Genomic DNA, 13,929 nt, shown 5'->3' on the forward strand with positions numbered 1-13,929 from the left:
TTAATTCTACTTTTTTTTTACGCAGAGAACAAATCGAAACTTTAACTCGAGCGAGTAAAAGAGCCTCGGAGCGAGCCAAACGAGGAAAAAAAATATCAATGCAATGAGTACGTATAGAAAACAAGATAAAAGGGAGACAGAGAATGTATAAAATGTATATAAGTATTTTGAACGAACAAAATAGGTATAAAATAAAATAGTTTAACAAATTAATGTAAACAAAAGTCGATATAATTCTAAAAGGATTTTTAAACTTTTACTTAACGTGGCATCTCTTACTTGATAATCTCTTACTGATATTGTGTTCATTTTTCAGAATTTTAATTTCCGCAGAGCGAAGTACCAATGGTCAGTAAAGTTGCCTCCTGCAAATTAAAAATTTAACTCTCTTAAAAATTTCGGGAAAATATAGTAATGATTAAAAAACGGCAGAAATTTTTGGAATTTTAAATTTGCATATTCTATTTTTATCCTTTCAAATGTGATTTCTATTTTATCAACGTATCGATCAAGTTAAAATTGGAAAATCTGTTACGAGGTTCCGGAGGAGAAAAGTGGATTCAGGTGGCGACTACATGAATCCAATGACATAACAACGGGGATTCTAACTTAACCTGATCAAAACACAAAATTTTACAGGCTTAGAATTGTGATGAGAGCGATCCGTATTTTTCCGAGTTTTTAACGATTGGAAGATGGCTTCTGTGAAATTTGGAAAACACCTGAAAGAGCTGAGGATCCTTCTCTGCCAAACGTCCAAATCTAGTCAAGGCGTTAGGTAAAGAAATCGTAGAGACGACGTTCCATCTTGCGATCCGAATTTATTTCAGTCCCATCAACTTTTGTGTGTGCACCTTGCAGAGATTTCATCGAGCAGCAATATGTATCGTTGAAGAAAAATAATCCGAGGTTTCCTGTTTTGATCAGGGAATGCTCGTCGATCGAACCGAAACTGTACGCGCGTTACGGTACGTAAAAACATCGTCACTTTATCTCCATCGATGTCAGATGGTTTTTACAAATCGCTCGCTTTTCATTCTCCTCTTCGTCCCAACGCAAGTGTCATCGTTCACTTAATTCTCATAAATTCGTCTAAACGACGTTGACTTTGCAGAATTCGGCGTAGAACGTTGCGTGCCTCTGTCGAACCTGAAATCCGAAGAGATACTTGGGAGGATTCAAGAGTTGGCGTCTCAAAAATAGATATACTTTATTATATTAATAAGTATGTGTAATCATAATATGTATAGTGTTTTAATAAAATAGCTGTATCAATTGAATGAAAGGTGATTGAAGATCGCATTGTCGGGAATCCACTGGATCTTGTCTGATCTATGAAAATTTTTTTCATGCATATAAATGTGTGCTGTACGAAGATATATGGGTTATAAACTTGTAACTTGATTATAAAAATTATTGACAAGAAAAATGCACAGAGTTGCCATTTTCTTGCAAAAAATATTTACTTTTTTTCCATAATTTTTATATATTAAGAATATTCGCTTTACACTTTAACTTAAAATAAAAGTATAATTATTGTGTAAAAAAGGAATATCAGAGGATAAGTTCCGACATCGAAACTTAACGCCCAATAAACGTAGATATATCGATGACTGGAACTTCGTACCATTAATAAACATATGCCATAGAGATCTCTTGTATGCGATATGTGCCAACTGTATGATGTAAGTTTTCGGTTTCAGGCAGTGATAACTCTCCTATGTTGTATGTGAAAATATACATCTCCAGAACGTAATAGTCGTGTCATCTTTTCTTTTTCTTTTTTCAAAAACCTATTTACATCAGTCAGTACTTCGCCAGTGGGAAAACCTGCCTGCAGGCTTTTGCTTCTTTTTCGCCGACAATTATCTGCTTTATCTATACGATAAATTGAATCTAATACGTCTAATACTCTCTTTCGCAAATTAAGGCATACAGTTTTATGCTGCAAATGGCGGTAGTCCAAAATCCTCCGGCTTGAAATCTTCCAAACTGTTTAAGACTAGTGTAGCGTTTTTGAAGACGTCTTCGGGAAGCTGAGGATCCGGCACCATTACCACTTGCATCTTAGCGGCAATACCAGCCTGCACTCCGTTCGGCGAGTCTTCGAAGACTAGGCACTATATATACAGGCAGATAAATATAGCTTGAATTGGCTTGAAAAATATATGTATAAAATTATGCATCAGAATGTATGACAAACCTTTGAAGGATCGGGATTATCAGGGAAACGTTTCGCGGCAATCAAAAATATATCTGGATGTGGTTTCCCTTTGACGACCTCTGGATCGGAACCACCATACACTTTGTGATCGAACAGGTCAAATAGATGTTTCCACTTCTGGGTTTTTAAATCGCTGCTGTCCTCACTCGAACTTGTAGCCAGTGCGATAGGTATATTATGTTTCTTAAGATGCTGTAGCAACTTCTCCGCACCTGAATGTGCGAGTAAAATCGATCAGGGTACGGTGCTAAATCATTTTTATCTCTTAAAACTTACCTGGCATAAGATCACATCCAGGAAACACTTCTTGATATATAGGAGCGAGCTTGTCTTCAAACGTTTGCACCGTAATCGGCAGCTGTAACATATCTATTACTTTTCGTAGGCCCTCGACGCTTTTAAAACCCATAATCTTTGCTTTGTGCTCCCAGCTGTATGTTTTTCCATATTCTTGAGTGACGCAATTGTACGCCATTGTATACAGGGATTCCGTATCTATACAATACAAAGAAACTAATATTAATTATCTTCCTGTTTACGAAAAAAATTTTTCTGTAAAGATCTCAATGTCACCGCCAAAAGGAATTGACGTAATTTGAAAAATCTATCATCACGTTGCAGAGCGGCAAAGTGACATAATAAATGAAATTTTAATTAATACAAAAATCAATCATAGAAAATCATTCGTGAGAGTCCCGAGGGAGAGGGTCTTTACCTAGTAACAAACCGTCCATGTCGAAAATGCAATGAGTGACATTATGAAAACCCATTCTAAGCAGCTGTCGATTATCTTAGGTTATCCAAGGTAATCCGCCGGAGTTTCCGTAAGGATCTGTATTTCAAAAAGTACAGGAATTATTGTATTATTCGACAAAAATAACAGTTTATCCGTGAAAATGCGTTACCAATGACACGTTTCACTAACGTTTCCGTGCCGTAATGAGACAGCTAGTCACTGCTAATGCTTGTGCAACCGGATTTCGTATAGATACGGTATTGAGCGATACCCGATGTGAGATGTCCCCCTCTCCCTCTGACATTAGCCCCACGCGTGATCGCTTTAAACTTAAACCTTTCGATGAAGAACCCTCCGCTGAATTAGTCATCGAACAAAGAGGAGCGCGTTTCGCGCCATTTACTCAACAATTATCTCGATAACTAATATAAAATATTCATGTAAAATACTTGTATTATGTAATACATGGATTACATAAAACTTATAGAAAAAAGATTACGGATATCATGAGAATGTAAAAGTTCGTAATATACATGAATTGGAAGTACAATACATTTTTATTACAAAAATTTTTACGAAATATGTTCACGAAGTGTATGTGATAATAAATGTGGCTAAACAAGTATATATATATATATATGTATATATACACAATTCTTAACCTAATATAATCAATACTAATAATACAATAGAAAACGTATATAATCAGTTACTTTGTCTGTTTTTTGTTCTATACAAAAGATTTATACTACTTACATAATGCATTCACTATTTCCCATGTTTTCGTGCCAATCTCTCATCTTTTAGATTCCGCGAGAAAGGATTACATGCGAAATTATTTAAATTATTACTCAATTAAATTTTTATACAATTTAAATTATTATTGATTTTTCCGTTTAATCTTGCATTTCTGGGAAAATTTATAAATTTTGTATTGATTTTAATATTACCATCGCATGCTATCCGATTTTCATCAATCGGCACAAAGACATGATCGTCTTTATTCATGCTTAGTCTTAACGAACACTTTTATCTATGTTGAATTAAATCATTCTCCGTAACGTTAGATGCTATAAAAGTTATACGGCAAGTTTGTTGGCAAAAAGTTCTGTAATGCTGTATTCAAATACGTGTTTCGGTCTCTGAATACCGTTTCTTGAACAGTACTATTAACGTCCGTTTGGAAAGTCTGAATGGTAGTTGTCGGAATAGTTTGAATGACTATCGGTTGTGATGCTGAGGCATGAGGAACTGCTTGTATTACCTGTAAAAACACAGCATTAAAGTAATCCTTTACGTTAGTCGGATGTATACAAATTATCTAAACAAAATTCGTGTTTTCTCATATATTTTAATTCAGTCTGGACCATCTTGATTGCAAGCTATGTTTTAATTTATTATTTTTCCCAATTTTAATTATTATTAATGTCTACATATAATGAAGTATTGAATAACTCAATGCTAAAACAGTTGCCTATCAAGCAAAAGATCCGAGTTCGATTTCAGTAGGCCCTATTCTGTAACTATTAATGACAATGTCGTTAGGAATCATTAATGAAACCAGTTTGGAAATTTTAACCCATTCAGAGCTGTGATGCAAAGAAACAAGCAGCACTTAGCAAATAAAAAATGTATATTTACTTGTACTGTCGTTGATTCTGTCTGAGGTATAGAAAGTGGATCCTCTTCAGCAGACTGCTGTTGCATCTGAGGTGACTGCGTTTGCTCTGTCAACTGTTGCTGTTGCAATTGTTGATTATTGGTCAAATGCTTGGTGTGAGAAGTGTTGATTCCGTGTCGACGTTTCATGTGCTTGTTGTAATTTGGCCAATTCGTGAAGTGATGCTGACAGTCCAAACAACTATACGGACGCTCTCCGGTGTGTTGTCGCCTGTGCGTCTACGATTGTGAAATGATTATATTAAATTGATCCAAAGTGCGAGTTGGATCCCGCAAATGATGACTTACAGTTAATATCCCTTTGAAACGGAAGCACTTCCCACAGAATTCACAGGTAAACGGCATCGCACCGGTATGAATTCTATGATGTTCTCTCAAAGTTCCTTTCTCTCTGAAAGTTCGTCCACATACAGCACATTGATGTGGCTTGGCACCAGTATGCACCGTTTCATGTTTCTTCAATTGCAGGGGCGTTTTAAACCTACAATTTTATTATACTTTTATTTCGGGGTGATCAGAACTAAGAAAGAAAAAGAATATATATTTTTAGTTTTTACTTACGCCTTTGTACACTGAGAACAATTATATGGCTTATCTGGTGAATGAGTTAGGAAATGAGCCTCTAAATTCCCTTTCTGTATGAAGCTCTTGCCACACTGATCGCACGTGAAGTTTCTGACACCAGAATGAATACGTTTGTGTGTTACAAGATTCGGTTTCGTCGAAAACCTAAAAAAAAAAAAAACGTATTTTCTGATTAATACAAAAAATTTCTCTGAAATGTAATTTAAAAAAATAGTACAACGTACCTTTTATCACACTGATCGCATGGAAATCTATTCTTCATCGTCTCAGGCAAATGGCATCGATTATGAATACATAAAGCGCTTTGCTGTCTAAAAGCTTTACCGCAAGTTTGGCACACATATGGCCGTTCTTCACTGTGAATGGTCTTGTGAGAGTCTAATACTTTTTTATGTACAAATGATTTTCCACAATCTTCACAGCTGAAAGTAAATTAAATTATTAACAGATATACATCAGATATCATACACAAAGATCTCGCAATAGTAGCATAACACAGCAAATGATTTTTACCTAAACTTCGCCTTATTCTTATGCCTTTTAACATGAGTGAGGAATCCATAATACTTATCATAGACCTTACAACATTGCACACACATATACTTGGCTTGTTGATTATGCACCGTTTCATGATGCTCCTCTAATGCCTCCAGAGATGGTAATTTGTCATTGCAATCTGTGCATAACCAAGGATATCTCTCTAGACTTTCCGCCTTTTTTCTTCCATGCTTCGCTGCCTCCACCGTTCGTGTTTCTCTTATTTCTAAGTTTGATTCTGTCTCTACTTTAAAAATATATATTATATTAGATCTATGATAAACTATAGCCATTGATTATATGTATGCGTACATAATAATAAAATAAAAACAACATGAAAAGCAAATATATTTTTTATAAATGAATCTATCTTACCTGGCATATAATTATCTACGATTTCAACGTTGTCTTCCGAAGTTGCATCAGGAACAGGATGTTCCTTGATGTCTATTTCAGAAGATATATGGAGCTCGGACTCCTCTTCCGTCTTTTGCATCTGGCCTTTTTTCTTCAACTTTTTCTTAGTTTGTTTAGGGGAGCTTTTCTTTATCTGTAACTTACACTTCTTCTGTTTTGCATTATCTTGCATTGCCTGAGTTTTGGCATTCTCGTTTTTAGTACATCCCTCGATGAAGTAAGAAGTATTTAAAATATTGACCGTCTCGTTGATGTAATTGCCAGGTAATTGGCACTGGACCATCTCCTCGTTGTTAACCTCGTTCTTTGGAAACTCTATCGTCTCCTCCACATAATCTATATTCGGTTCGATCGGTTGTGGCTCGGACTTTGGATTTGTCAGCAATTGTCTTAGAGATATTTGTGCTTGATTGGTCTTCTCAAAGAACTCGCTGCACTGGTTCAATGAATCACAGCAGTCAATACAAACCGTAAGTGGCAAGCCATCTGTCATGAGAACCTACACAATCAAAACAGTCATTGCAGATAAAAGTATATCAGGAATAGATATACAAAGTAAGATAATTAAGCCTACAAGTAAGCTACTGTCTAACGTATGAAAAATATAATTTTATTATTCCGATGAAAATAAATTTAAAATTTACCTCTGCTAGATTTATGTTAATTTCTTAATGTAACAAGAATATTGCATAAAATTAAAGTTTATCTCTAAACTGACATCTCTACCTTGTAAATTTCCAGAAGAGGTGATTTTTTATTAAAGCACTAAACAAATAAATGTATTTTAGAAAACCTAGGTTCTTCGAATACACAAATATAATGAAATAAAGGCTACGCTCAACGTGACGCTACAAATGCTTCGAAGCATTCCTCTTCTCTTTTCTTTCAATGAAGAAAGAAGGAGAAGAAGAACGCTCCAAAGCATTTGTAGCATCACGATGACCGTAGCCAAAGATACACAAGTGTACATCAACCTAAATCTTTACATTGTTTCAAAGAATTTGAAACTAGATAACAGTTAGTTATTAATCACGAAGTTAATACGTAAAATATTGTTTTTTCTGTGTGTGGTTGAATGAAAGACACTTCGTTCTTCCTAAATCAGGCAGACGGTTTTCACAGATTATCCGCGACGAGTATATAAGTATATACCTGTATCTGCAGGCACTTGGCGATCTTGGCCTCGATCGCGAGCTTCTGGCCCTCGGGGTCGTAGATCCCGATGAGATTCTCCTTGGTCTCGGCGCACAACCGGCAGAGTTCCGGCTCCGTCATCGTCGTCGCTCGGTGAGCGAGGCGCGAGGCCGCGATCGTCGTCGTCGTCGTCGTCGTCGTCGTACGCCGTCGTCGACGTCGCCCGTGGACGCATCGCGTTCACCCCCCTAAGGCCGCGTGCCTCGCGCGCGCATCATCGCGTCGCGCCGCACGCGTGCGGGACGATCCCGGGGACAACGCCGATCCGGCTTGCAGCGGACATGTTGGGCCCACGGTCGAAGGAGCCGCGCTGAGGGCGACGAGAGAGAGGCGGCCGACTTGTTGCTCGCGAGACGCGCCGTTCAATCGACTCGCACGGCGACTACCTCGTCCTCGTCCCCGGGGGGCAGCGAATGAGACGCCAAGCGCCAAGCGTGTCTGTGTACTCCCGACTCCGTGTACCCCACAGCGGCTCCACGAAAACATGCACCACCACTCGTTGGAGCACTCGGAGCTCGGAGCGGTTGTTTGGGGTGAAAAAAAAACATCGGACTCCGGAGCGCGCACGGCGCGTGCGCGCACGGCGCGTGCGCGCCCGTTGCCGGTATTGTTGGCGCCCGCGTTTCCCGGTGGTCGGTAACGTTGGACGTGATCGTGCGAATGTCTCGAAAAATTAAAACATGGCCGTACGAGAAGTTGTAAAGATTCATTTGGGCGGAATGTCAGTGAGATAAATTAAACGGCGTCCCGTGAAAAGCTAATTAACCGATAATATCCATTAAATGAAGATTAATAATTCTTGGTAGATTGGGGATGAGATGCGAGTATTCATTTAAACGTAGAAATTATAGACGAACTGGCAGACGTATGTTTTTCTTTCTTTTTTTTCTTTGTCCTCGTCCTTTTGTTTCAATTCCAACGAAAAAGTAATGCGATTTTTCTATTTTATTATTTTCGTTAAATCCATATACTTTGCTGCAGCAATGGGACAAAGAGATTTGTCGCTTCTCCCTTATACACGTTGATAGAAGTCACCAGGTGTTACGACATCTAACATAAGCGCGTCGAGACAAAGGAAAAACAAACGGTGTCAATCTTATTTAACAATAAAAGATATTGACCGACAATGAACGTACCTTTATAGCGTCAACATTCTTAAAGTTTAAATCTCAAACAAAAGAAAATAAATTATTTGTTTTTAATATTATAGCGTCTAATTTTTAGCTGCTCAATTTCAAAAGTAATATATTTTTATTCTGATTCTAAACTTGAACTTTTTCAGAGTGAAAATTTGCAAACGTTCGCATGAGGAAAAATTCTCAGGATCTACAAGGACGAGAGCGTGCGAGCTGTAACTTGGCGAGCCATTGGTGATCGACTCACGATCACGTTAGACCCGTAAAAAATGTCCGAACGAACCGCTTAATTAAAATTCAACGGGCGTGTTAGCGAAAGTTCGCGTTTTCTCGGAAAGCCATCGATATGTCCGCGTGTCAAACGCAGTCAAACGGCCGTCCTGAGCAAACAGGCAAATATACGATCGCGCCGAACAAGCCGTTAATCCATTCCACATATTTGCGAGTATTGCGGAATGTACTTTTTTTTTCTACCGAGAACTTTTGTCGCGGCGTTATTTCAATTTCCATGCTTTCGTGTACTCCCCTTTCACTCGGCATCGACAAACAGAGATTTTACTTTCCACTTTTTCACAGAATCCGCGCAAAAGTATCGACCTTCGAAGATGATTATTTCTTTAAAACCTGAAAACGCTTTATATATGTTCCGGCAATAGATGTCCTCGAAATATTTTAGAAACGTTACGTCAATTGTCTTTGAATTCTCTCTTGTAGGAGCCCTTTAAAATATAGTCCTTTATCAGGCCAGAATGTACATGAAATTTCGTTTAAACATAAAAACATTTCGACGTTTCCAAAGTTTTCTAGAAAGTAACTGTAGTCATTGCGGGAATTGGACACGAGCTATAATAGGCTTGATTATAGCCCAGTTTAATCAGCTTCTCGCAAACAAGTGAAAATCGAAAGCGGACATGCCGAATGATTGTGTTTCAGAAAATATCACAAGGCGCGCGAAGAGCTCGAAAAACCATGTCAAATTCAAATTACGACGCTCGCAACGTTCCACGGTTTTAATATTCCTTCGTGGCTGCAATAACTGTTCGATTCACTTCATTTTTCAGGGAGATACGTTCTAGGAACGAAATGTCATCGCGCGTACTCTCCGCTTTCATGTCCATCGATGGCGATATCGTCGCCGCACATAGCAAACGGCGGGAAAGTTTTTTTTTTCTCCTCTAACGCAAGGCTCTCTTAATCTTCCGTATTTTTCGGAGAAAAGGTGTATCGCGAGAATGCGTGATTTTTGAACATCACTCGGTGTACCGTCGGAAACGCGACGACTCCACGCCCGAGCATGACCCACCTTGTAGGAGGGGAAGAGGAAGGGAGGGAGCGAGCGATCCACGAAACGTACGTCGAGGTCTTCGTGGTGGAGACTCGTCTCGCTCGTGGTTCGTCCGGTGGTAAAAGTACTGACACGATGTGTCCTCATTGTGTATATATAGGGGTGCCTGCCAAGAAGTCACTGCAGTTCTTCGTAGAACGTCTGCGGGATAATATCATATAGTGTCCTGTTGACATCTCTTTCGTGGAGTTAAACGTAATCTTACAATCAATCACGGGTTCAGAGAGGAAATAGATAATATCGGAAAGAAAAATACTCGATTACAGCTGATTGTATCAGGTAAGTTCAACGGATGATCTTATACGATTAAGATCACATTTTGAGAAGAGAAGTTAGATTACAACAAGGTTCTACGTAAAACGTTAAATTTCAAATTATGAATTAATCCGCGATTAAAATAAAAAAAAAACATTACATTTTCTTGTATTTGTTTCGCGTATAATTGTTCGTTTATATATATATTACTCGTTTATATATATGTATAAAATTATTGCGAATGGATCTGAACGGAATTATATTTTAACATTGTTTGTGACACACAAGCGCGTGACAAAGCAAGGAAAATAATTCGTAAATAAGATAAACGCTCTCACAATAATAATCGTTAGAAAAATAATATTTACCAACATAGTTGAAGTATATTATATCTGGAGAGTAAGGCTGGGCGTAAGGTACCACCCTATATAATATTGGAATCGTGGAACCGGTTTGAGAGTCGCGTCTTCACGAAAGTTCAGGCATTTAAATCTAATAGATAATGAAGAAAGCGTTAATGATCACGATAAAAAAATATTAAATTTCTCTAATTAAAATAGATCTCGCTAACTATCATAATTGCTTGCATAATATTAATTAATTTATTTATTTACATAATATTAATTTCGTATTTTTTTAGTGGCCATAGCGTAAAAAAAAGAAAAAAGAAAAATGATAACCTTTGTGCTTGTTGCTGCTTTGGTGACGTTGTCCTCCGCCCAATTCCGTCCACAACCCGGCACTCGGGTTTTGGAATCGCCGAATCCAGCGTTTTGCGCGCAGAGTAAGTCTCATATTTATGTATCATTACTTTTATCAAGATCTATCCAAGCAACAGTTTATAAGGACATTCTAAAATATCCCTAAAATTTTTATATTGTTTGAGAAGAAAGAGAAAAAGAGAGAGAAAAGAAGAAAATAATAAAATTAGTCGTACAAAATTATTTTTTAATCACATCACTGTTTAAAAATTAAAGATAATTAAAGGTAATTTGTAAAAATTAAAGGTAATTTAATGCCGTTATTATTCTCGACTGATGCAGGAAATTACTACCGCCATTATTAAACTTTATGCGACTAGATTGGTCGTGGAAATCGGTCACTTAGAATCTTCCTTTTGTTAATCTTCCGCTGAGATAAATAATATGTTCCCGCGGTGCTCGAAGATTCACGCCGGAGAGAGTTCTTCCTGTTTCCCTCGTCTTCTTCATTTCCTTCGGCTATTTATCTAAGGGAACCTCGAATTAGAGAAAGTATTTTCAATATTTGTGATTAAGGAGAGGCCATGTGATCCGTGATCCCATGACGGGATTCTTTTCCTCCATCTGCATTATCTACTTCCTACTCCGCCTCGGCACGCTTCGAGGTCATTGTTTACCGTCGCTCTCGACTCTTCGGCCATCCTCTTACATCCCGTCTATCGCACATATCCTCTTACATCGATATACCGTCACTAATTATACGTGATCGTTCAAGACTTACATCTCGCGCATCTTCCTCGGCATTCACGCTCGTTATAGAAAGTGTGACGATGACACCGACGGCGCGGTGTACTTAACTCGAACGCATTTGAATTGGAAATATCCTCGCGTATCCGTTGTAAGTAGTACGGAATGTCGGTTGGCACTTTCACGTTCATCGTTTTCGGTTGAGTCCAAGTGATGATAATGTATCACTGTTAGAACATTTTATCGCATATTATCTGATCTGAAATGGAAATGTCAGGAAAATCTTTCGAAGCTAGTTTCCAGATTTTTCTGAGCTGTACTGTTGAGAGTAGATAAGAGTTATCAATCGAATTTTCCTGCTTTCAAGAATATATCGAACGTACTCCAATACAAGATTGAATTTTCTTTAAAATATTAGTTCTTGTTTTTTTTCCCGAACTTTTTTGTCTCCACTAAAATAAGATAACTCTTTTTTTTTTCATTTCATAAAAATCTAAATCTAGTAAAGGAAAACAAAATTATCGATTGGAGCATTATCGACGAGCTTTTTGTTCTCAAAGCCGGAAAAATGTGTCACGCGCGGAACACTGATAATCGATTATTCATTCATTAGGCGTAGGCCCTGTCCACGCGTTCCAGGACACGCCTCATAGAAAACTTTCTTTTTCTTTATTTAGAAAGTGACGATGTAATCAGCATACTACGCGGGTGCCAATGTCTAGGTCGTGACTGTGGTCGCCGAGGTCGCAGTCACGACTGACACTAATTTCGCAACTTTCACTCCGGGAATGAGCGAGAGACCTCCGGGCTCTTCCCGGTGAACATACCACATACCTCTCGCGTTCAAAGATATTAATGAAGATTATGGTCTATTGTCTGTTATCTATCTGATTCATCTTTCTAATTACAATTTTTCGCAGGAATTAGCCATCAACGATTCAAAGGAAAAGGCTATTACTTCTCGTGGGCCGATCTGAGGACAGCCGGGCAGGAGGTGGATTGGCTGTCAGCTAGAAACTTCTGCCGACAACGTTGTATGGACCTAGTTTCGCTGGAGAGCTCCATCGAGAACGAGTTCATCAAGAGCCGCATCGTTCAAGGTATCCATGATTCTGCAGATCGAGCCTGTATTTGTGAAAGCAAAAACAAAGGATGACGAAATGAAACGTTTCTCTTGTAGACAAGGTGAAGTATATCTGGACCTCCGGTCGCCTCTGCGACTTCAAAGGCTGCGACCGGCCGGATCTGCAGCCCCTTCATATCAACGGCTGGTTCTGGACCGCCGAGTTGCAGAAGCTCGCGCCGACCAACGATCGTAGTCAGAATGACTGGTCCGAGAGCGGCGGGTAAGACTTGTTATTCAACGGTATACAATGCACGTTCGCGGCGTACATCGGCCTGTAATTTTGTACGCGAATATAACACGTTCCCATTCGAACGCTTACATCAAGATATCAAAGCTGACAGAGTGTAAGTGTTACTTTCATTATTGAGACCAAGGATGTCGAACGGTTGTGATTAGATCTCTTTTTATCCGCTCATCGCGAATCCCTGTTATTATCTGCTCTGTAATCAATAATCTCTGCACGCACGCACGCACATTGTCAATAGTCAAGGTTCAAGTTCCTCGAATATTTAATGACAGAAGCAACAGTGATGCGTGCACCTTGCAAGATTTTTTTTTATTTTGGACAATACGTTTTGTTTAGCATCGGCAAGCCACAACCTGACAATCGTGAGGCCATTCAGGGCGGCGCTCCCGAAAATTGCCTTGCGATCCTCAATCAATTCTACAACGATGGAGTGAACTGGCACGACGTGGCGTGTCATCATAAGAAACCGTGGGTCTGCGAGGACAATGAGAATCTCCTGAAATATGTCCGCTTCACCAATCCCAATATCCGTGTGTAATAGAAGAAAAATTTCAAGGACCGATAGCTTTATCTTTGTTTGAACGGGCTTAAGCACCTATAAAGTTACAACGAAAACGCATCTATGCGGCACGCCAGTGAACGCGACTGAATAGTATATAGAACATCTTATTTATTACTATATTGTAATATTTAATACCTCCATACTCTCTCATTTGCCCGAGAAGCACGAATTATTTAATCGAGAAATTTTATGTTGTCTTCAGGAAATATCACTATTTATATTCCTAGATATAATCATAGATAATCAGGAAAGTTATATTTAATAGATAGAGACTGCAGTTCAGGATTTGTAGGTTACTTTAGTTTATGAAAAGTTACATATATAATTATAATTTCCTAAAATAAAATATTATACTAATTATATATTCATTATTACTATATAGCAATATAGCAATAAATTCATGAATAATAAATAACTTGATTCGTTTATTATTAGAA

The 13,929-nt window shown here is 38.3% G+C and overlaps 4 protein-coding genes and 1 long non-coding RNA gene across 7 annotated transcripts; 2 read left to right on the forward strand and 3 right to left on the reverse strand.

Annotated features, from left to right (window-relative positions):
* The first annotated feature begins 599 nt into the window (after positions 1-599).
* On the forward strand, positions 600-1,285 carry Nd-b8 (NADH dehydrogenase (ubiquinone) B8 subunit). The gene is made up of 3 exons (XM_071705376.1): positions 600-778; positions 862-968; positions 1,115-1,285. Exons 1-3 carry the CDS (start codon positions 696-698, stop codon positions 1,201-1,203), a joined length of 279 nt encoding a protein of 92 aa, XP_071561477.1. The 5' UTR covers positions 600-695; the 3' UTR covers positions 1,204-1,285.
* On the reverse strand, positions 1,194-3,398 carry LOC139772051 (pseudouridine-5'-phosphatase-like). Of its 2 annotated transcripts, none has more exons than XM_071705375.1 (5): positions 3,150-3,398; positions 2,940-3,056; positions 2,501-2,719; positions 2,204-2,436; positions 1,194-2,120 (listed from the first exon to the last, which is right to left on the reverse strand). In XM_071705375.1, exons 2-5 carry the CDS (start codon positions 2,992-2,994, stop codon positions 1,941-1,943), a joined length of 687 nt encoding a protein of 228 aa, XP_071561476.1. In that variant the 5' UTR covers positions 2,995-3,056; positions 3,150-3,398; the 3' UTR covers positions 1,194-1,940. The 2 variants fall into 2 exon arrangements, with proteins under 2 accessions (XP_071561476.1, XP_071561475.1); XM_071705374.1 differs by having other exon boundaries at positions 3,130-3,398.
* Positions 3,399-3,583: 185 nt separating this feature from the next.
* Positions 3,584-7,924, reverse strand: LOC139772050 (uncharacterized). Of its 2 annotated transcripts, none has more exons than XM_071705372.1 (8): positions 7,332-7,924; positions 6,138-6,678; positions 5,739-6,006; positions 5,450-5,647; positions 5,202-5,369; positions 4,929-5,121; positions 4,602-4,859; positions 3,584-4,224 (listed from the first exon to the last, which is right to left on the reverse strand). In XM_071705372.1, exons 1-8 carry the CDS (start codon positions 7,452-7,454, stop codon positions 4,024-4,026), a joined length of 1,950 nt encoding a protein of 649 aa, XP_071561473.1. In that variant the 5' UTR covers positions 7,455-7,924; the 3' UTR covers positions 3,584-4,023. The 2 variants fall into 2 exon arrangements, with proteins under 2 accessions (XP_071561473.1, XP_071561472.1); XM_071705371.1 differs by having other exon boundaries at positions 5,739-6,009.
* A 786-nt stretch (positions 7,925-8,710) lies between these two features.
* LOC139772063 (L-selectin) lies at positions 8,711-13,904 on the forward strand. The gene is made up of 5 exons (XM_071705397.1): positions 8,711-10,133; positions 10,750-10,893; positions 12,478-12,657; positions 12,738-12,903; positions 13,267-13,904. Exons 2-5 carry the CDS (start codon positions 10,782-10,784, stop codon positions 13,466-13,468), a joined length of 660 nt encoding a protein of 219 aa, XP_071561498.1. The 5' UTR covers positions 8,711-10,133; positions 10,750-10,781; the 3' UTR covers positions 13,469-13,904.
* Positions 9,875-10,897, reverse strand: LOC139772067 (uncharacterized). Its single transcript, XR_011718052.1, has 3 exons — positions 10,790-10,897; positions 10,478-10,601; positions 9,875-9,995 (listed from the first exon to the last, which is right to left on the reverse strand). It is a non-coding gene; the product is annotated as an uncharacterized lncRNA (long non-coding RNA).
* Positions 13,905-13,929: the final 25 nt, after the last annotated feature.

This window comes from Temnothorax nylanderi, unplaced genomic scaffold (genome assembly GCF_030848795.1).
Source record: "Temnothorax nylanderi isolate EJ_2023f unplaced genomic scaffold, tnyl_v1.0 TNYL_tig0046_pilon, whole genome shotgun sequence".
NCBI classification, from domain to species: domain Eukaryota; kingdom Metazoa; phylum Arthropoda; class Insecta; order Hymenoptera; family Formicidae; genus Temnothorax; species Temnothorax nylanderi.